General features: G+C 35.3%; 1 protein-coding gene across 1 annotated transcript; it reads right to left on the bottom strand.

Annotated features, from left to right (window-relative positions):
• Nucleotides 1–3,023: 3,023 nt before the first annotated feature.
• Nucleotides 3,024–10,229, bottom strand: LOC126602296 (BEL1-like homeodomain protein 2). Its single transcript, XM_050269126.1, has 5 exons — nucleotides 9,896–10,229; nucleotides 8,095–9,565; nucleotides 6,565–6,950; nucleotides 5,540–5,600; nucleotides 3,024–3,775 (listed from the first exon to the last, which is right to left on the bottom strand). Exons 2-5 carry the CDS (start codon nucleotides 9,457–9,459, stop codon nucleotides 3,149–3,151), a joined length of 2,439 nt encoding a protein of 812 aa, XP_050125083.1. The 5' UTR covers nucleotides 9,460–9,565; nucleotides 9,896–10,229; the 3' UTR covers nucleotides 3,024–3,148.
• Nucleotides 10,230–23,481: the final 13,252 nt, after the last annotated feature.

Genomic DNA, 23,481 nt, shown 5'->3' with positions numbered 1-23,481 from the left:
CTAGCTACAAATACCTCACTGAAAACATAGTAACGTCGATGAAATGTATTTAGAATCCACCTTGATAGCCAATTTAGGTCGAAGATATAGTAACGTCGATGTTGTATGGAAAAAAGATTAAGCGACCCTAGCTCGAAATGAACAATGATGGAAAATAAGTCAATATCCACAGCCATTTACTCTGAAATTAATTTGAAATGCAAAACCTCCCATAATTGCATCTCAATATATAATATGTGTTTAGAAAACTCAGTTCACTTCCTTTTACCAATCATAGACCAATCCAAGTATTCAACCGTCAATGGTATCTCTATCTATGCATGAGAAGGTAAATTTAGACAAACGTACTTAACCTCCTCTTAAAGGGGAAATCAATCAAGGAAAGCCTCTTGAAACTTGGAGCCACACTAAGATACTCCACATACAGTACCTTACACATCTACTCAAGTTGACAATATATCGACATGATTTAAACTCAACTTCACGTCTACGTGTAGTTCTCACACCATGTGGTTCTATACAACACTACAAAAAAAAATAAAAATAAAAATAAAAAAAAACCTTGTCAGACATAAATTTTTTGTTAGGTCAAATGGGTTTTCGTTGTCTAAAACTTTAGGCCGTTGGGAAATGTTGGTTGAGCAAAAGCCATCACTTGAACTCCTACCCGACGAAAAGAAGTTATTTGCTGAGAAAATTGAGTTTGCCCAACGAAAGAAGTCATTGGGTAACGGTGTATTGACTGCCTTAATCTGATGAAAATATCTTACTCGACAACATCGTTTCGTCGCCTTACACCAAATTAAATACTCTTAAAATTTTGACCCGATGACATTTTCATCGGATAACTGTTTTAAACCAAAAAATAAAATAAAATAAAAATTTGCTCAACAAATATTCGTCAGGCTAACCTTTTTAATTTTTTTTGTGAATATATTGGGTATTAAAACAATATTTAATGTAAATAATTTATTTAATTCTAATTATATCAATCTAAAATACTAAATTAATGGAAACTTTAAAACAATATTTAATTACATTCAAAATAAAATTGTTCTTGCCACTTAGTACTAAGATCTAGTGGTATTCTTCTTCACTTGTGAGTGAGAGGTCTTAGGTTCGATTCTTGCCAAAGGTGAAATTTGAACCAGATTATTGTCAGCCCATTGTGATGCTAAGTCCATCCCCTCCCCTTAGTGAAGATAATGTCATTTGTTCAAAATGAATTTTTTCTTACAATTATGTAAAGAAAAAAACTAAACGAGAACCTAAACTACTTGTGTGGTTGCTAAGGTCGTAGAGGAATGGTGCCTGAAGGTCACTTGAGGGCTCATGAATGCGAATGACAAAAGTTGAGATTGCTTTGGTTATTCGAGCAATGTACTGTCTGATATATTCGTTACGATAGAGCACATTTTCTCGTTGACGAGCACCTTTTTCTCTTAGGTGCGCCTCTTTTTCTTTTTGGCGCTCAACTTATTCTCATCAACGCACTAGCTCTATCTCCACCTGGTACAATCTAGAAGACGTCTCGGTTGGAGGATGAGAGCTAGATGAATGAGAAGACCTTCGAGGTCCCAAAACCGACCCATTTATAAGCTGCGGACTTCTTTGTTTTTCTGTCACCCAACCCCGTCCAACAACAATTGTAAGACACATTTGGATCAGGTGTCAGATCTTCCATTAGGTTATCTGGTTGCTGCTAGGAGAGGTTGGCTAGGTACTTGTCCTTCTTCTACTTCATAGAAGTCTACAAGAAAAACTGAGAGAATCCAATTTATATTATCGATCATAATTTAAACATTGTTTATTGTAATGAAATTTAAATCTAAAATGTAGAACGAAACACTTTACATATATGTTGTCTTCAACCTAGTTGCCATAATTGGCATGCGTAACCCCCCAAACCTCCACTTCCGGCAAATGCAAACCACTCATTCGCCATTCCTCGGCGCAGTAAGATAAGAGTTGAGAATTTGAGTGATGAAGGTACAACTTCTTCTCCCATTACCTAATCTGAATGTTTGTTTTTAGTGACTTTTAGCGTATCCGATCTCGAAGTATATACAAATAAGTTTGATGGTTGGATTGTGGAAACTAGTTTTAGAATGCGAAATTCATCGAAGGAATTTAATATGCCAAACATGTCTCTCACTTTATATATCCACTTACCTGACAAAACAAAACCCTAAAACTAATTAAGCCTTTGTGTGATAGAACCTTTTATGGTTCGTTAGGCAAGATTTCACGCACTACACGCCAAATGTTTGCCTGACGAAATTAAGGACTCTTGCCCGACCAAATGTCTCTGTCAAACAAAACCCTTGACAAAACCCTAAATGTTGACCATGTTTGCTCGACCAACTTAAATTTTTGTCGAGTAAAACAACTTGACCCAATGAATTTGGGTTCGTCAGGCAAAATTTTGTAGGCAATAGTAATTTCTGGTAGTGCTAGTATTTAGATTTTTGGCTAGCTATAACATTTACAAATCAATCATAAATTTATTGTTTGTTGTTGAATACTCAATCATGGAGGATGGATTAAGGGAAATAATTTCGCACTTATTTCCCCCTTCTACATGCTCCTATCTATTTTTGTTCATTGATTCTCCTTTAATTTATTTGATTAAAAAATCAGAAATAAATAAAATTGTGTAGAGGGAGAATAGGAGTATGCGAAAATATGTATGATCATAATAGTTATCCCTTCATTAGCCAATTTATATGATGAATATATAGTGCAAAGTAACTCTCCTTCCCCTTCTCAAAATATGATTTAATTTCATGATATTATTCTAGTACATACCTCCTATCAAGGTACCTGACCTAATTAAAGTACATAGAGTTTAAAAAGAAGAAACAAAAATTCCAAAACCATCTACAATACAATTACAATAGACCCCAACTAATTACTTAATGCTACTTTTCTCACCGTGTATCTTTCTTCATAGAATGGAAGGTGTATAGATATATAATTATAATATATATATATATATATAGAGAGAGAGAGAGAGAGAGAGATGAAATTAAAAGAATATTGAAAAAAAGATAAAGAAACTAATTAAAGATGTTTTTTCTTTTCTTTTTACTGTTGTCTATAGAAGTTTGATATATTACTCAATGAAGAGAAGTGGCTGATTAATTGCTTAACAGCCCCCGAAGTCCCTAATGGAGAAAGAAGAAGAATTCTTGTCGGGCATATTGCTTCCACCACCACCACCAGCATGGCGGAGCCCTAGAGTGAGTGACACGTCACCAGCTGCCGTGGTGGTCCCGAAGCTTGTAAGCGTAGAAGAACCGATATTACTACTATTTGGATGATCATGATGAGCTGCAATATTTGCATTACCCGAGGTGGTCCCATAGCTGCGACACGTGTCGTCGGCAGCCGCGGCGGTGAAGCACTGGGAAGCAGGCGGCGCCACCGCAGAGGAGGTGGTGGTGGCCATCATGGGGTGGTGCTGCTGCTGTTGCTGATGCCTATTGATTGCTATGAGTGAAGAGTCGTTTTCAGAGGCATTGATATCGGATCTTTTGCCTGTTGGCGAATTTGTTGTTGGTGGTGGTGTCGTGGCAGTTGTCATTGTAGGCGTTGGAGTTTGTGCAGAGAAGCCAGCATTGTTGTTACGTTCTCTCTCTTGATCTGCTGTTGCACTAACAGCTCCTCCTCCTCCTCCTCCTCCTACTTCTTCTTCATTGGCTTCTTGCTGGTACATCTCTTCCACCATGGGTTTCCACAATCGAACCCTAGCATTTATGAACCAATTTGAGACCTGCATTCAAAACCAAATCACTTTATTATTAAGGTCATGCATCAACGTTATTAATGCAATTAATCAGTCTCTCGATTTTATAAGTCAAACGATGGGTTTATCAACGTCCAGTTCCGTTTCAATAAATTGACATGTGTAAGTTTTTCAACACATATTATTGTATTATTAAATCATGATGTCACATGGCAATGAACTAATTTCATATAAGTTGTTCTACTACCAATACTGATTGATCACTATATATGATGCCAAAAATGCATATTTTATTATAACAAGTATTGTTGTATGTTGTAGTAAGATTTGATTAAAGGCTGCATGTGGTCCAATGTCTTAGGAGATAGAGTGTTGGGTTTTCACTCATGCATCATAAATTCGAAACTCCACCTCCTCTAACTTATTGTCATAGTTTCGAACCTCCCTCACCTTAGTAATAATAATTTTATTTTAAAGAAAAAGATTTGATTAAAGGCCAAGCATCTAGGTTAGTTACTTAGCAAGCATGTAAAATTACAACACAAAGTTTGATGGACAATCTGGCAAAAAAAATAATTATTTTGATAGACTATCTAGGCAAAAAAAATTTATTCATCACGTGCTAAATTTTCACATGTTATCATCGTTTTTCTCTATAAAGGTGAGATAAAAACTACCTCCAAATTATGACATGTTTTAAGATTTTTGTAACTAATATGTTTTGGCTTTTCAAGCAAACAATGAAAACCACATTTTTTTTTGTCAAATAAACCACATTGAAGTGAAGAAAAAACATAATCAATGCAAAAGGCACTACTTAGTAACATTGCTAAAGCTTACTATGTTTAAAGACCTAATGATGAAACAATAGATGAACTTGCCATAGTTAATTAAAGATATTATGAATAGATTTGATTTGCTATGACCCATTGAAGTGGAAGCATTTATTTTGTCTTTTAACTTAAGGTTCTTGAATGATAAGATGTGGTAGGGAAGGTGTCATTTGATGTGAGTGAGAGAGAGAGAGAGAGAATCAAAGTTGCAAACTCTCATGTCTCATCTGTTATGTACCTGCATCGCACAACTCTTTTTTATTGTCTGTAGGTGTGGGGTTGGTTTTCACTCTTATCAGATTTTATGTCAAGGAGCTAAAAGAATCCAAAGTTAAAGAAGAAAGAAATTTAACAAATAAAAAAGTTAAAAGAAGAAAGAAAGGGGCAGAGAAAACATATTGGCTTTCTTCAACAGAAAAGCTTAATTAGAAACCCAGAGAAATAAAATCCAAACCCATGTAAGTTCTTCTGAACCTACTGCTGGTCCCTTCCCTCCCATGATCCCATCTCGTCTTTCTATCTAGCTACCTATCATTTCCTTCTTTTTCGTTAACTCGACAGTCTATATATTATAGACTTTAACTTCATGCAAACACAGGAGCCCTTTCTTAGCAAGATTTCCTTTATACAGTAGCAAAAACGAAATGGTAAATATCCCAGAGGGACAATGCATTTAACGTATAGGACCCTCAGATACTGAAGAAAAAATGAATGAAACAATGAACCATATAAGAGTTTTGGATAGTGAATACATAGTCCCTAAATGTTCATTTACCGTACGTATATATTAACTTATATATAGAAAATTGTTATTAGTATTTCAAAAATAACATTCTATATATATGTTAATTGAGATTTTTAAAATACCAATAATAATTTCCTATATATATATATATATATATATATATATATATACGCGCGCGCGCACACAAGATGAAGCCAAAACTAAAATAATTACCTGATTTCTGGATAGTCCAGTCTGTCGAGCCAACAGATGCTTATCAGCATCGCTTGGATACCTGAGAAAGAGACCAGAAAAGAAAATGACATCAGTGTCCTTGCCTGAACCGTATAAAGAGATAGTCTGCTTTCTCATTCTGTACCCCTAAGCCTACATGAGATTAAAAAATATTTCTCTTTTTTCCCTCTGCATGGGCGTGAGAATCTAAGACAAGAAGATATCAGTCCCGATCGATCGCTACCTAGCTCAGCTCATCAGCGCTTGACCTGTGCCACCACAACAACTAGACCTAACAGAGTAGCTATCTTCGACTGTACAATCTCCTCTCTTTCTCTCTCGTATTTTACTAAGAGAGAGAGAAAGACATGATGAAGCTTTAGTGAATTAATGCATTTTCTTTTCCACAGCTTTTGGCTGACTACACAACATCCCAAGTAATTACGACGCACTTTTAGCAGTAATCAGAACAGACTTGTACGTAGCTTGACTTAATTAATTAACTAGTTAATGATATCAGTACCTATCATAAATAAAAGACTTACGTTACTTGGACTAATTTCGACCAAAACAAAACACTACTTAGACTAATTTAAGTAATGTTTCATTACTATATTTATGTTTTCACCTAGACATTTATGTTACGTAATTATAAGTAAAAACCAACATGATCAATAGTCTAAATGACAGCTAAAAAATTTACTATGTAAAGCGTTGTCTTATCATATATAGAGAGTGTCGATAACTAGACACATATACTAATTACATTGTTGACACAAAATCTAATACAGACATGTCCCACACACATGATGAGAGCGCACACCTCTATTTTAAAACATATATATCAACAATTGTAGTCATTTTGCGTGTGCTTAAATATCATTTTTAACTTTGATAGGCTGTTAACTTGATAGTGTGCTTTGAAATAAGAGTTTCCTAAGTAATAGTTGATGACGGTCATTTTCATAAACTATATATCATAATAAGCAAGTAAAGCTAAAAGAGTATGGTGAAAGGCAACGCACGGGTGAAGAAAATGCTCAAAAAGCCAGGCTCTCAAGATGTTGACTGAGCGTTCCGGCAGGCCCCGTTGGGGCCTCCAAGCTTCTTGTTCCATCATGCCCATTTGATGAAATGCTCTTTGCTGTCTTAGGCTTTGCTCTAGAAGCTTCAGCCTTGGGGTCTCTCCTTTGGTTATTCCTGAGGTTCCTGCACCATCTTTCTCTCCAAGTAGCTCACAGCTGTGCTTCAACTGTGCCGTGATCGTGTCCTTTAGGCACCGAAAATGTCTTGACATGGCCTTTTGAGCTAAGGCTGTGTACGGCACCGCCGCTCCGAAACCCATCACCAGATCGAATGCGTTTACCACCATCTGCATTTGTTCGCAGTAGTGATTGTACCTTCGATCCACCTGCAACCATGCACATGTAATCGACATTAACTATACATGTACGTATTAAATGCAAATGTCGGAGTTACTAGCAAGTCACAATCTCTTGAGGCCTTAAATGTTCACATTTTTAAGAAGTTGGAGTGACTTGATGGCTTGAAATAAACATAAACAAAAACAAAAACAAACAGAAATAAATTAAATCATGTATAATATGCGACTTAATTTAAAGATCAATTTTCATGGTTAATTAATCTTCCTCCTCAACCAACAAAAGGTTTTGACCAAAGAAGGCAACATGCATGTTGATAGTAACTAAGCAACTTTAGAAGCAGATAAGAAGTCTAGATCATGTTAGATTAGAGAAGGTAGTTACAAAGTGTAACAAAAGAAAACAAGAAGGTGACTAAAACAAGAAAAGTTGAGTACGAGAAAATTAAAACATAAGAAATGAGAGTGTAACAGTCATATCAAATGAGAGAGAGAGAGAGAGTTGGTCTTCTTATTTTCAGAGTATTATAATTAAGCTACAATTTTTTTTTTTTTTGAGAAGGATGTTTTTTTTTATCTTTATTAAAGAAGAGAACAAATGCATATATCAAATTAGTGGTACGGCAAAAAAATGATTGTTAATTCCAACTATAAAAATATTATTTACATATACAAAACTTACACACTTTTTGATATAAAAAAAAAATAAAAACAGGGTCAATTAATTAATTAAGTTATAATACCAATGGCTTCCTCGAAAAATTACTATGTACGGTATGATCATAACCCAGAGAGGCACTCACATACATAAATATCTTCCTATACGTAATATGATGATATGAAGCTAAGTATAAACCATATGATTGATTGATTGATTGATTAATGGTCTGCCCGATCAAAATAATGTTGGTTATTGCTAGGCACATACTTACCTATAAGTAGTAGTTTTTCACTTTTTCCTCGATCCTAATTAAACATAAATCCAAAATGTACACTAGCATAAAGCTAGCACCAATCCTATTTTGACCAGTGTAATATATTATCATTTTAATAAATAATTGTAAGTGGCCGGAATTTTCTGTGTTTGTCCCGCTGACTCGGGAGGAAAAAAAAAAAACAATGAGGTCTTCAATAAAAAAGGAGAAGTCTTTGAAGAGAGAGAGAGATTACATGCCTCATCAAGCATGGACAGTAGTTTGACTTTCCTTCGTTGATGTTCAATCCTATCAGCGGCTGATAACGGAGGCACATCCTTTGATAAAGATGAAGAGGTACCACCGCCGCTGCCACTAGTGCCAGCTGGATTGGAACTAGGGTTTGTGGTGGTGTTATGCCTACCACTAGTACTACCACCAAACTTGCTCTTCTTGAGCTGACCCCTCCCTACACTGCAAAACTCTTCCAACAATTCTTGGGCAGCCTTCACATACTTGGAGTTCCTCAACACGTTCACAACTCCGAACGATGATGACGACGACCCGAAACCGACATGATGACCGCCTACAACGCCACCTTGCTGCAAACTATGCAATGCCTGATGATGGTAGGAAACCAAATTCTTGTATTGAGTATTAGACCCTTGATGTTGATGATCTCCTTGATTATTATAATACAATAAGCTACTAGCACTCTCTGATCCCATCCCGAATTCGTTAGCTTTTGCTGCCTCCAAGTGCTGCAAAGAAGTTGATAGAGACAATGAAAGTCCTTGGCCTTCCACAACCCCACCAATTTCACCACCGCCGCCAGCGGTATTGCCTCCTTCTTCATGGCCTTGATGACTCTCAGGAACCCAAGTGAATTGACCAAAAGCCGCTCCTCCGGACGCGGCGGCAAACCCTTGGAGTGAATTGGTGGTGGTGGTGGATGGGTTTGGAAGCAACATGTGAAGGGTGGAAGAAGTGGTGTGAGAAGGAGGAGGAGAAGGCGATCTTGGTTGTGATGGGTTCATTAGGAAAAGCTGCATGGCTGCCGCTGAGTCTGCATTAATTGTTGAAATCTGGGGATGGTGCTGATTTTTTAAATCTCCCAATGGTCCCAGCCCACCACCACCCACTCTTCCGTACCAGTCGGCCGCAGCAGACACGGCAGCAGTCTGCTGCGGCTGAGGCATCATCCGATAGTTGGTTGACATTGGATGCCCTAGTAGTTCGGCAGCCCCAGCAGGGCCGCTGCCTGGAGGGTAATTGAACATCTCAGACAACATGCCGGCGGTTTCATATGCTGGGAGGCCACTGGATTCTTCCTCGTCTAGGCCAACAAGTGGCGACGGGGCAGGGGTTTCGAAGCCTTGCACCCTCAGCTTTTCCCTCCGGATCTGCTGTGCCAAGTGGTGTTGTTGCTGCCGCTGTTGTTCTTGGTGGCTTGTCATAGCAGATCTCTCGAAGCCATTGGAGAAGGTAAAGATGCCTTGGTGGTAGTCTTGGGACATAGAATTAAGAGGATTGTAGTAGTTTTCTGAATCAATTGAGTGGTGGTGGTGATGAAGATTTCCCTTTGGTGGCGGTGGTGGGAGTTGGGGTAAAGTTGCTATGCCCATATTATAAAACTAGTACTGATCTTCTTCCTCATCATATTTCTCTCTTTCTCTCTTCTTCACCTTGTTGCCTTCGTACTCACTTCCCTCTCTTTTCACACTTGATTTACTGTTCAATTCAGAATGGATCGGTGAGACACACGCAAAAAACAAACAATACCCATCATGGAAGAGTACTTTGAGTACTCATTAATTCATGAAGCTGATTAAATATAGAAATAAGAGAAGAATTATTATAAACAATATATATAGTAATAGAGAGAGAGAGAGAGGAGAAGGGAATGATGAAATGGTTAGTACTACTACTACTCTTTGTTGGTGGTGTTCTTCTTTAATTTTTGTTTTCTCTTTTCATCTGTACTTTTATCATTTTCGGATTTGTTCATCACCATCATCATCATCTAGTATATTTATATGCACATATATAATATATATATACCTCTAGGAGTTGCACAGTATGAAAGGATGTAAAGCTCTCAGAGACATCGTTTTCCCTTCTGTGGTATTGAAAGCTTCTTGAATTCCTCTCTCCCTCTCACACTTGTTTGTGTTGTCGCTCTGTCTGTCGTCTGTCTTTCTCTTTCTCCTTTTTTGCTCTTTGCAGCGAGTGTTTTTGCAATCACCTTCAACCCTTCCGAAAAAAAGAGGCGGTAGCAAGAGAGGGAGTGTTTTGTCTGCAAATATAAAAATAAAATGGTGGCTTTCTTTGGGAGAGCAACAAACAAAAAGAGAAAGAGAAGCGGTCGCTATTCTTCTACTTCATCAGCTCCTATTCTTTTCCACACCAGTATTATATATATTTATTTATGCTTCTATTCGCCTAAAACTTTTTAAAATCATTAAAAGAATATCATTACATATCAAACAAATTTGGAAAAAGGATGAAACTTAATTTATAGACTTTTGTTTCCAATGACCCTAATGTCCTCCATTTGAAATGTAATGGTTGAGGCTACTTTCGTCCAATAAAAAAATGGAAGTCATGGCCTCATGAGTGTGCTAAAATTCGAGAAATTGGTCAAAATAATTATTTTTCAAATTCAATTTTGAAAAAAGGGCTCAAATATCAATAATATTTTGAAAAATTAATTATCTCAGTTTTTTTTGTTACCCTAAAAAAAAAAAACTGTGATAATTAACTTTTCAAAATATTATTGATATTTGAACCCCTTTGTCAAAATATGATTATTTTGTAGCCAATATCTGATCTTTATATCCTTAATATCTTATTAATATATATGCAATATTTGATTGTTATGTCATCGGTATATGAAATTTGATTATTTCTTTAAAACTTAGTTATATTTTTAATATTTTTAATGTATATTAGGAAATGATTATAATATTTTCATGTATTTAATATTATTTATGTGAATATATGTATTTAATACAATCAAGATGGTTATTGCACAAAATAAATATAAGTATTGTAGACAAATCTGTAGAGTAAGGCAATTTGTTAAGATAATATGTTCTATTGAACTCACGTTTGAATCATTTTTTTCTTTTCGTTTTAGTAATTAAAATTTCTCCACTTAAAAAGGGAAATATTATGTTATTTTTGCATTGTGAAATGACAATATACCCTTTTCAGATGTCGGCTACTATTGTCATTTTATGGGGGTCCTTTTGGAAACCAACGCAAACTACGGAATAAAATAAGATAAGGTGAGTAGAAAGTCATCTCAATGATCGAAACTACCACCATCCTTTGATTGTCCAAATGACCGTGATACCCATGCCAATCATTATGTTGCGTAGGCAAAGCTCATTCGTTTGGCAGGAGCATTTTGGTCACTTTGAGTGAGACCAATGCATTAATAACCCAGCCATAGTAAGAGAGAGAGAGAGAGAGAGATGGATGCGCACAAGGCAGAGGGAAGAAGAAGATGAAGAAGAAAGTCGGAGAAGAACTTGTATGGCATGGACGCACACAAGGCAAAGGATATGTATTATTTTTTTTAGTGTTCTTGTGTTATTAGTACGAGATGTCACCGTAACGACGAATTTGTATTATATAAGTTGTTATTCCAAGGAAGAGAGAAATATATTGTGTTTATTAATAAGGAAAGCAATGATGTTTATGCATCCTAATGCAGGTTCGATCCCCATCGATATTCTCCTCTCTAATAATTAACAATTTAACTTACTAATGCTATTGTTATAAAAAAAAAATAATAATAATAAATAAGGAAAGCGTGCACGCAAAGGATGGCTGGCACGTGCGAGAGGTTGGGATCAAGGGAAGTTGGGTAATTTTGGGTCTGAAAATCACACTTAACCGCTTTATGGGATTGACAATGTCAAGATGGCAATTTCCACTACTCTTTTGGCGTGACCTTTGATCTTCACAGACGTTATCTGTGCTTTATCCTTTTTGGTGTAAAAACTAAAGAGTAGTATTATCTGATGTACTATATTTTATATTTTATGTTGTCAAATTATTAATCTGAATTACATGTTGCGTTATACTTAAAAGCAAAATTTGAGTAAAACATTAGTTTGTGCACTAGATTAATACACTCTGCAAGTTACGGATTTCGTGACCTAGGTAGGGAATGCCATTACTTATTCGTAGGAGGAGGTAGGAAATAGAAAAGGGTGAATCGAAATCAACTTCAATTTTTACAACCAACCAAAACGGGCCTCTCATTTTTAAAGATGAAAAGTCAAATTTGTTTTGTGCAAGGGCATTCAATAATCTTATTAGTTCTAATTTCATTTAAACACTTTGTTGGAGTTTAGCCTTGTTTATTATTCTGATTTCTGAAAAAAATGGTACACACTTTAAAGGAAATATGCATTCCCCTACTTCCTCACTCTAATTCTTTACAACGAGGTTGTCCCTTATTTTGATTTCATATATGTAAATATACTCTTACTTCATTATTTCGACTTCATAACCAATATCAAATGTCAAAAGGCAAATTCCATTACATTTTTAAGATTCAGCCTTATTATTATTTTGATTTGGGAAACTTTCCACTGAACACAAATTGAATAGTATAAGCAGCACCATTACTGTAAACCATCGTGAGATTTCAGCTCCACCGTTATCTTAAATGTCATCATTGATCATGGATGAGAAATCACGAGTTTGAGGATGAGTTCATGAGCAAAGGAAAACCAGTAAAATCCCCTCCATGATCAATGATGACAGTTATCATTAGATTTGAAATTGCGATGACTTATAGTGATGGTGGTGCTTATACAAGTGTTGGGGGACTCTTAGGTCAAAGTGGACTTGGGCTTTGAGAACGTCCGCTTGTCTTCCTTGGTTCGGTTTCGTATCAAGTCCCGAAATATCTCGAAAGAATTAGTATGGCTTAAGAAATATACCGGTTGGATCAATGACTCGAAGATAGCATGATTAAGCAAATAATGGTTTGCGCAAATGAGACATGTTGTGGAAGCTAGAAGTTTATTAGTTTTGCATGAGAGAGAGAGTTTGCTTGGTTGTGTAGTGTAGTGTTCTAGATTGGATAATTTGGGTTTCCTGGGGTGGTAACAAGGCTTCTGAAGCTGGGATATACAGAGAAAAACCATGAAAAAACTCCATGGTTACAGGTGTGATGCTCTATAGGCTTTGAGGCTTTGTGTTCTCATGAATCCCTTTCTCTAAGGCTTATGACCTATATTTGTAGTTGAATGATTCCGTTCTAGGATTCCTAAGGAATCTCTAATTGTGGCTTGGTCTTCTCTCCCCTTTCTCCCTAGTTCTTCTACCACTTCCATTTTGGTGCAAGATAGCTAGGTGCTACTACCTCTTGAAAACCGTATCATGCTTTCTTCACAAGGCACTGCTTTCCGGGGTTAGCCTTCCACATGCGTTACTTTTGGTAATGCGCCTCTTAGCTTTCGTGTGTTGGTTTTCTACGTGAGCTAGGAAGGGAAAATCAGCTTCTCACTTCATTAAATGCCTGTTTGCTAGGCTTTCATTTAACTTTAAGGATTAGGGCTTGGTTCATTCCTAACCAAGTTAGGTTAGTTTTCTAGGGAAAAGGGAAACTTAATGTAGGATAATATAAATGATTATGATCATAATGCACATGTAAATTCAATCAATTAGATAATACCCAAATGCATCAAACACATATATCAATAAATAAAGCAGTAAAAGAGGAAAAGGTAAAGAATGATATGGCCTGTGATATCAAGAGAGGCGTGTTGTCACTGTCCTAAAGCCGTAGACGCCTCCCTACGTGCCGGTTATAACGGCTATATACAACTCCAAGATACAACACTTGAATCTCACAGAGTGTCTATTCCATAAGCACGATTACGGTAGACGGGATGCCATGTAAGGATCAATTGCCCATTGATGATCAAGATGAGTAGGAAGATAATAAGGATTATATATGAGTACTATAGTAGGGAGAGAAGGAAGACTTTTGAATCTATGTTAACGTTTTTGTTCTGTTTGAGGAGTTCGCTATTTATAAAACTCTACATACCCCTTAATAAAAGACATGACTTCTCTAATGAATATGACTCTTCATATTTTTTATTTAAAATCATAATAAATAAAGTTTTGAATCTTTAAGAAAATAAAATAAATAATCAACACTAAATTTGATTTTCTCTCAGGCTTGCCCACGTGGATTACAAGGGTTATGAACTTGGATCTTTGGGCTCCCAAGCAACCCAAAGTCTTCTATAATCTTGGTTCCATGAAGGCCCAACAATCTTCCTTAACCATCCACACCACAATTCACTTAACAAGCCTCGGGCGTGTGCCTTGGGCTTACTTTAGCGTGAATAGTGATTAGCATGATAAGACGTGGTGTGATAAATATGCATGGATTTGCATGGGCATGGCGTGATTTATATAAATGTCCGACTTAATAACTATAGTGTGGCATGATTGTAAATTTTTCTTTCTTGATTCTGCACCTTTGCATGTGTTTTGGGCCTCAACAACAAGCTAAGGAAAACCCGTGAATCTATTTTTCAACGATTGATGGATAATTACTAATGACATTTTGAGTAAGTTCCGTGCATAATTACACCCTTTTAATTAATACATGAATTTAAAAATATTTAATTGTTGGCAATAATATAGACAAAGGGAATAAGAGAGAAACGAAAGAGTGATTAGAAGGAGGAAATTCAAATGTCTTCCTTCTCGTTAGAGTGTCTATTTATAGGCTTAAGATTTACATAGAAAAGGTCTTAACTAATTTCATATTACATATCGACCGGAAGTGAACAACCACATAAGAAATATCATTTATAACACTCCCCCTTGGATGTTCATCAATCAATGGTAGTTGCCTCGATAAAATCTTGCTTGGAAAATCCAGTGGGACAAAATCAAAGTGAAGGAGAAAAATCGAGCACAATTTAGAAAACATTGATAAAGTGTTGGACGAACACAATGTTTCCTTACTAAAACCTTGACAGGAAAAATCCAGTGTATTAATAATCTGGTCGAAGGGAAAAGAGCACAACACGCTTATATGTCCATTATAGCATATTGTTGAAGACTCCCCTTGATGAATAACTTTAATTGTCTCCTCCTAATGATGGTAAGCCTATGTTCGGCTGATCATCATTCACAAATTTGAAAATAATTAGACTTGATTTTGGGAAGTATGGAAGTTATCGAGATTGAATGACAATAGTCTTTTTATATTCTTGCAAAGATTAGATAAATACCAAAGGAATAGACACATTGAAATATACAAGCATTTTATTAAACTTCATGGCGAATACACCCATATACACAAATAACTTTATAGACTTTCCAATAGTTTTACCATAACTCTTTAACTCTTTCAAAAGTATGTTGCTACAATATAATTTTAGTTCGAACAAACAAAAGTAGTCATTGAGGTAATTTATACCAAACTTATCTAGAATAGGTATTGAGTACATAATATTGAGCTTTATGCTCATAAATTGAAATCTATAAATAAGAAATTCATGGCATTTTCTATTCTTTATGAAATTGCTTCGAGAGAGATGTAGAAATTTTAAAATCTCAAGTAGTATGCAATCTCCACATGCTATGAGTCCCAAGTTTAAAATAACATTTTACTTATAGAAATATGGTTGTGCTTACAATAGTAGACTATCTCTACCAAGAAGCGTTATACCATGGTGATTTTATTTGACTTCATCGCATACACTCAAGAATAACTTTTGGGGTTTAAATTATCGGTTCCCTTGTTCCATGTTTTTCAATGCCTTTTAAAAATGAAATTTGCCTCTTTCCAATTTGGCCATCCCTTTACTTTGCCGACATTAATGGTAAAATATGTTTGAATAGGCCTTGATAATGTGAGTAGCTACTATAATAAAAATTATCAAGTATCATCAATTTGTGATCGGACAATTTCATCCACATGCCCAGGCTTAATTTTTAAGTATTTCATTACTTGGGTGCAATGCTTATCTTCCATTGTCACATTCAGGTCAAACATCTTAAGATGAATTACTTAGAGAATTGGATCATACCCTCCTATGGAAAGTTATTTTCCATTAGGGGTTGAACTTTATTAATCTCCACTTATAGAGAGTTCAAAGTTTAAAATCTATATGTGTGTGTATATATATGTCACGCTTTAGGCATGCAGCAAATTAATCTACATCACTTATAAGACAAGAGTTGATGTATCAATGTTGATTCACGTGTTCTTGAAATTGTCATTTCTTCTCCATAACGACGTGAAGAATTGTCTCATCAAAAGTCACAAGCCGCTAAAAATGCGGCAAATATGAGCACAATGAAAAAGAAAGATAAACTTGAATCCCAATTGTAACAACCCGTCCCTAATTTTACGGCTTTATTAATTTTAAAAGTGTGAATTGACCAAAATGCCCTTGAAGCGAGATTGTTGACTTTCGTTGACCATCATTTTGTGACACATATGAGCTATTATTTTACCGATGTCTTGTAGTTCTCAATGGTACGAATTCATGGGTGCAAGAAAAATAAAAATCGGAGTTACGGTTAAAATTTTACTAATCATCGAATACCTAGGGCAAATTGGTAATTTCATGTTTAGAGATATTTTGTGTCTTGTTTTGTGAGTCACGTGGGGCCACTTTTCCCTTGTTTTCATGTCCCCTTTCAAATCTCTTGGACCTCTCATCTTTTGCCACCTTACCACACTTTCATCTCTCAAATTCTCATCTCTCTCCCTTTTTCCTCAGCAAACACTTAAAGGGTGCGACAACATCGAACCACCACCAAGCCATACATCACCGTCGCCACTTGGGCGAGTTCTCGGGCCATCGCAGCGCCATGTCTCTCTCTCCATCGTTTGTTTTCTATTTTCTCACCGTTTGTGCACACTGTGCAGAAACAAAACATGAGCGTTATCGTCGATGCCATGTTTCCTGGAGAGTTCTCGAGTTCAACCAAGGTATGTTGCAAGAGTGTGAGTAATCTGTTCCTTTTGTTTTGGAGATGTTAATGACCTTGCATTTATGTTTTGGCAATGTTGGGTGCAGATTCGAAGTTATGGAGATCTACCATTTTTCGGCGAAGAACTGAAGAGTTTTCAGACCATTTTCAAGTCGTCATTCGACCTTGCTTTGATGTGATTTTGGTATAATCTCGTTCCTTATTCTTCCTTCATTTTGACAAGTAGAACATTGATTTTGGTTGAGTATTGAGGCTGAACGCAGCCTATGTGATTTTGGCTTTCTTCTTCTTCAATCCGGCGACTGCAATTCAAACCGGGTTAACTCGACCCGAAAAAAAAAACCCGTTTACCCTAATCCGGATTCGACTAAGATCCATTTCAGATTTTGGAGGGTATTCCGTTAAAGTTAACTGTTGATCGTTCGTTGACTTTTATTGATTTTTTTGAAATTTTCTAGGAAACTCTCCTAGGTTAATTTGATGCCTCAAGTCCATTTTTGACACCCATTTAGTGAAATTTCAAAGTCTTAACGTAGTTAACTGCTTTAGCGGCTCAATTGACTTTTTGGTTGACCGTTGACTTTTTATAAATTTTGTCGGAGACCTCTTAGCATATTTCGACGCTCTGATTCTAAAGTCGCTCTCCGTTTTCCAAATGTAGTTGTTTCGGTTGAGTTTTACTAATGAGTACCAATATTATACTTAGGTGTGATTACTATTGGAGACTCCAGTTTTCCTAGCTTGAAAGATGTGACATTGCAAGTAACTGTGAGTGGGTCTTTGCTTTTAAATATTATATATTTATTTAGTTTCCATTTATATAGTTAATAAAGAATTTTCTATGTATACCTAGATTAGACTAACGTTTACAGAATTAGCGAAATGACGGAATTTACGAAATTATCCTAAATCGTACGGGATGCTCAAGAATGCTTTATTTAATTATGGTCATGATTAATATTTTATTAAATAGTATTATGTCGACATGAATTATCAATTTACTATTGCATGATTGTATTTGGATTATCTGCTCATCATGTGTTACACTGGTGTCAGTACTCACTCGGGTCAGGGCCAGGCTTCACGTGTATGTTCACATCGCACCGTACGCTCACTTTAGATCCATTGTAGGTGCCAGTCATATCCTAGATTGCTATAGGCAATTAGGACTCGTATGTGATGCACATAGGGCAAGTCTTCACGTGAGTGTAGTAGTAAAGCATCATTATTACACCTAGTCTTGTTCATGTCAGAATAACTCTGCATGAACTCGTGTGTTAGCATATGTCAATGAGCACCCGATATTATATGTTCGTTTATGCGAGATATTATGATTACCGGCTCTTACATGTTTTATAGGTTAAATATTATGATTTATTGTACTTCTGAAATATTGCTATTTTGCGGTAAGTGTTTTCATACTATACGTAGTATGTTATATTTGGAAACTCTACTTGTTTTATGGCGAGGGGTTATTATGTTTTCGAAAAGGTTTTACAAAGCTTTATTTTTAGGCCCACTCAATCTTATTTTTCGCCCCTCCAGGTTTTAGTAGCTAAGCTCTCGCATCAATGAGGATTCTTGGAAAATCTTGGTATAAGAGATTACCTTTGATGGTATAATCCTTACCCTACTTTTACTGTATTTTACTTATGCTCTGACATCACGTGTGAATTGGGTTCAATCCCATTCACATGTACACTCTTGCATTTAGTCACTTTTAGATTTAAATTTACTCATATTTTCCACATCACTACATTTTATGGCTTCGTCACCCTCCCGGTGTCAGCCATCATAGCTCGATTTGGAGTCCAGGTGGACATTCCGGGTTGGGGTGTGTCACCAATTTTTATGAATTGTACCATTTTGTGTGTGTACACAATTACTTGTTGGTTGGAACATAAACGTCAACCGAAATGATCATGATGATGCATGTGATCAAGATGCAAGCTTGTGGTAAGCCATGAAAAATTGTGTGCTCAAAAGTAATCCCAAATGGCATGAAATAACCTACAAAACTAGGAATTACGCTTATAATAGCAATCGAATAATATTATGATCGTCTTGTAGATACATCTAGGTCATTGGTCAAGTAGTCCACCATTAGATGTTGATTAAGCTCATAAATACACTTTTAAATTCTCAAGAAGAAAATGGGGATCCAAGGTCAATTTTTGCTTAGATGGTCTAATGACCAATTTTTCGTGTGAGCAATCCTTGCAAGAATGTGCACAATGCACTATGCTGAGGCTTCAAAATACGTCCTTACAGATTTGTAATTATCTGACACATCATTGTGGATCATGAATTGCCATGTTAATCATGCCATTATTTGGTATTGAACTTCTGGTTCATAACTAGTGTACATTACTTCCATGATTGTGCAATACATTTCATAAGAAAATGTTGGAGCTTCTTTGAAAAAATAAATTGAACGATATATAAATTCGATATAATAATAAATTCAATTAGCAAATTTACAGTCGCATAAGAAAATCGAAATAAACAAAACTGAAAATACCATAATAAAAATGCTAAATAAAATAAAAATGAAGAGTCAAGCTATTGGGAGATAACTCAACCACTAATTGCGTGTAAACTCAAGGTAGGAGATAAACTCAACCACTAATAATGGAATAAAATGGTTTTCCATTTGTATCAAATAACAAGTCTGAATCTCAAAGTGGTTGATATCCACCAAATTCAAAGTTCATGGGAGAAATGTCAATTTGTCTTAACTATTTTTCATTTGTCTTAAATCAAGACTTTTGTAAATACATCAAATTTTTTGTTTGTATGCTGCAGAATCATACTCAATGCCTAATTGGAATAGCGTAAGTACATTCACAAAAAATTTCGTTGGGTTTGGTTATACAATTCAAACTCGAGGAACTTTAGGCCCTCAATTTTTTTGCATCAATAAACTCTAGGTTCCGATTCATTCCAATAATATGTCATCTGGGATGTACAAGTTCATTCCCTAGAAAAGGGACAAAAATAATTTTTCATGAATGTCGAAAAAAAATACTAAAGGTTTGAATCTACCGAATATGACATATTCATATATCCATCATGATTATAGATGCAATGAGAGATGCTTCCAATTGCTTGAATATGAATTTTGCCTCTTATATAAATGGGACTAGAAGCCCTCGTATCTGTTGCGAGTTATATATTAGTTAGAGTGTAAATAGTAGTTTATTATCCCACATTGGTGAAGTACATATGTAATACCAATTGTAACTCCTATATATACTCCACTTTGGAGATTAATAAATATATAAGAAATTCCTAAATATTGTCATATATATTTTTGGTATTTACCATGTTTAGTTTAATATTGGTATTTACCATATTTAGTTCAATAGTATCATCATCAGATAAAAAAATTATAGATCAGCGGACCGAAGGCCGAATCGAGTATCAATAAGCTTCTCTGGTCCTGGTCTCTTGTATTATATAAGCACATTATAATGGAAGAGAAATGGCAACAACAAAAAAATCCCTTTAGTTGCACATGAATTGTATATATTGATGGAGGCAATATAAAGAAGCAAAATAATACAATTTCGATGAAGCAATTTGTATAGAAGAATGCGTAAATGACACGTACAATCCGCAAACTGAAAAATAAAATTCATATTAATTAGGTGTATTAAGATGCATGATGTCAAACACTAAACTGATCGCAATGAAAACTGAATTCTGACGATTATGACCAGAAATTTAAAAGAATACAATATTGGCATCGGTATATGGTTCATATGATTGAGCAATTGGATAGCAATAAAAACAATTGATTTCTTTATGCTAACCGATTATGCCATGCCCATGCAGAAATACGGTAGAAAGAAAACGAAAAAAAAGAAAAAAAAAAGATACAAACTCATGTATTGTGAAAGAATAGGTTCCATTTGTACATTAAACAAGAAAAGATTGCTAACTGCAACAAACGGAAATCAACAAGTAGAGGTGCACAAATTGGCTGAATCACTGCATTAGAGTTATCCAAGAGTTTGCAGCCTACAATCCTCAAATCGAATCAAACTATAACAAGCATACATCCAAAAACAAACAAATTGGCATAAAAGTTTACTTTTATGCAAGATACATGTTTTTCATTTCCAATATGAAAGTGCTGTAAAATCTCAAATGTTATATAAACACTTAAAAAAATAATTTGTATGAAAGAAGAACGAACAACTTAGAACTTAGAACATGGTAAAGTCCAATGGTTGAGTATAAGAAAACTCTAAATCACGTGATGGCTCTAGCTCCAAAAAAAAAAAAAAAAAAAAAAAAAAAGAGTGATTCGGAGGAGAAAATCTAGGTGTCTTCCTTCTCATTAAAGTGCTTATTTATAGGCTTAGAATTTATATATAAAAAAGGTATTTACTAATTACATATTACATATTAACATAAAAGTGAACAACCATATAATAAATATTATTACAACAGTAATGAGTCTTAAGCAAGGGGATGCCTTCAGTAAATTAGAGACAAAAATAAATAGCTACAATAATTTTCTTTACAACTTCCAGATTCAATAAACAACTCCATAGAATATTTTTTTTTTTTTGGGTCCTATATGTGGTGACCTTCTTTTGGCATGTATTTAGTGACATAAAACTAAAACTGTTTGATAGAGAGATGTTTTACAGGATCATTTTGAAGACGTTTGCATGTTGGTGCCAAAAGCAATAAGTTATGGATTTCTTTCGGTAGCAACTCAGCAAAGCATGCGGTTTTAATTTATCATGTGATGTGAGGATGCTTTTCGTCTGATGTTGCCATCCAAAACGTGTGTATTTCGGGTAACATATCTATTTACTGACCAAATCCTTATTACAATCCCAAATCCAAAATCTTTGTTTCCTTTATCCTGGGAGTTCTGTTCCCAATGATTTTTCATGCATATGCTTAGTCATTTCATGCTCAAAGTGATAAGTAAACTTTAACCTAGACAGATACGTACCTACACTCAGGCCCAAGAGCGCCAAAGCTAGTACCATAGCTAGCTAAATTTTATTTTTGAAACACTGCGCTTATCACGATTTTATTTTTTATTTTTTTATTTTTATAAATAAGATGTACAGCCTGCATTCATTGGACTTCATTTTGGCAATAAAATGAAGCAGCTAGAAGTACATAGATTTTGAAATCAAAGTTGTTGTATTTCATCCGGATTCTCTTTGTGAGGATCTTAAGAATCATTACATTCTATTTGTTCATCGTATATTGTGTGATTAGAAATCATTTTGAATTTTTTATTTAAAATTAAACATAAACAGTACCTAACAAAAACTGACCGCACGATGTAAGATAAATGAATAGGATGTGAGGATTCTTATGATTCTTACAAAGAAGACCAGAGAGGATCCTCATCGGTTGTTTTTAAGTTGTACAAGTACAAAATCTAAAGAGATACTTTCGGAAGGCTTATTTGAGAGTGTTTTTACTCATTAGATTTTGATAATTTTAAATTTTCATTGAAAAAAAAAAGTCATATCAACTCTCAAACAAAGTTCATAAATTAAACTCAGGGAACACATAAGTTTTACTTTGATTGGATTAATTAGTCCAAAATATTTGAGAACTTCAAAGTTGGGATATTTTAAGCTACTTGATCAATTATTTAGATTGTCATTTTAATCGGCTTAAACAATTTCTCTCTAGTTTTCGGACGTTTTTAATTTAGTTTCATCCACTAAAACTTGTTTCTTGTTCCTTCAAATGCAAGTAGCTTGTATTTAAATCAAAACAATGGAAAACGTCGGAAATGTTCTCTGAATTTCTTACTACCAAAATTTATACTACTTTTACTTAACACTCATTAAGTAGAAAATTAAAATGTTCTTTTCCAACTGCGAACCGGATTGATAATTGACATCCCAACTAGATTCTTCTCCCACCTGTCGTCTCTTGGGGTGATGTCACGTGAATCCACCTTCCCTCACCCACCTAGTCCCTTACACACTTGATATATTGTATACATTAGTTGATACCCTAGCCCTACTTCCTCATCAATAGAAAAAGACCCCAATTATTCATCAAGTCACGTGCCAAAGTCGGCTATGCACGTGTACATGTACTTTACTATATACTTACATATCATTTTAAATCCTAGATGTTTATGTTTTAGTTGCATGCAACTTGCCGGTTGCCATACCTAAAAACACCACTTTTGTCCTCTCTTTGCATTGTTCTCTTAAGTTCACGTTCATGTGGTAAAGGGTAAAGAGGAAGACGAGAGAGAATAGAAGCCACCCCTTTGCGTAGGTGGTTGTGGAAGGTTAAGGCTTGGGTGGTTATGGTTCTGGCTTTATTTTTGGCTTTGATTTTGTTTTACATGAAAAACAATCTCAACCGCAAACCCTCTAAGCCACCCAACAACCACACTGAATCGTAAAAGAGTTTGTTGACAATTGAAAAGAAAAAGGAAGAATTCCAAGTACGAATAGCAAGAATCTTGTGATCACCATTAGCTACATAACATAAGAAAAAGCATCTCATGCGTTACGGATATTCCTAAGCGAGTGCATGCAAAGAATTTAGAATTCGCCACAACTTATGAGATACGTTTGTCTAATTTTGTGACATAACTTCAATTATATCATGGCATGGCTTTGATTATATTTGAACCTACAATAATA

This window comes from Malus sylvestris, chromosome 15 (genome assembly GCF_916048215.2).
Source record: "Malus sylvestris chromosome 15, drMalSylv7.2, whole genome shotgun sequence".
Classification (NCBI taxonomy): Eukaryota; Viridiplantae; Streptophyta; class Magnoliopsida; order Rosales; family Rosaceae; genus Malus; species Malus sylvestris.
Note: the sequence above shows the minus strand (reverse complement) of the source record. Positions and strands in the feature narration are given on the sequence as shown.

Coding starts and splice junctions, on each gene's coding strand:
- LOC126602296 (XM_050269126.1), bottom strand. CDS start 9,459: ATGGGCATAGCAACTTTACCCCAACTCCCACCACCGCCACCAAAGGGA. Junction 5,601..6,564: donor TTTGAGCATTTTCTTCACCC/GTGCGTTGCCTT, acceptor TCTCTTTCTCAG/GTATCCAAGCGATGCTGATA. Junction 3,776..5,539: donor CTGGACTATCCAGAAATCAG/GTAATTATTTTA, acceptor TTTTGAATGCAG/GTCTCAAATTGGTTCATAAA.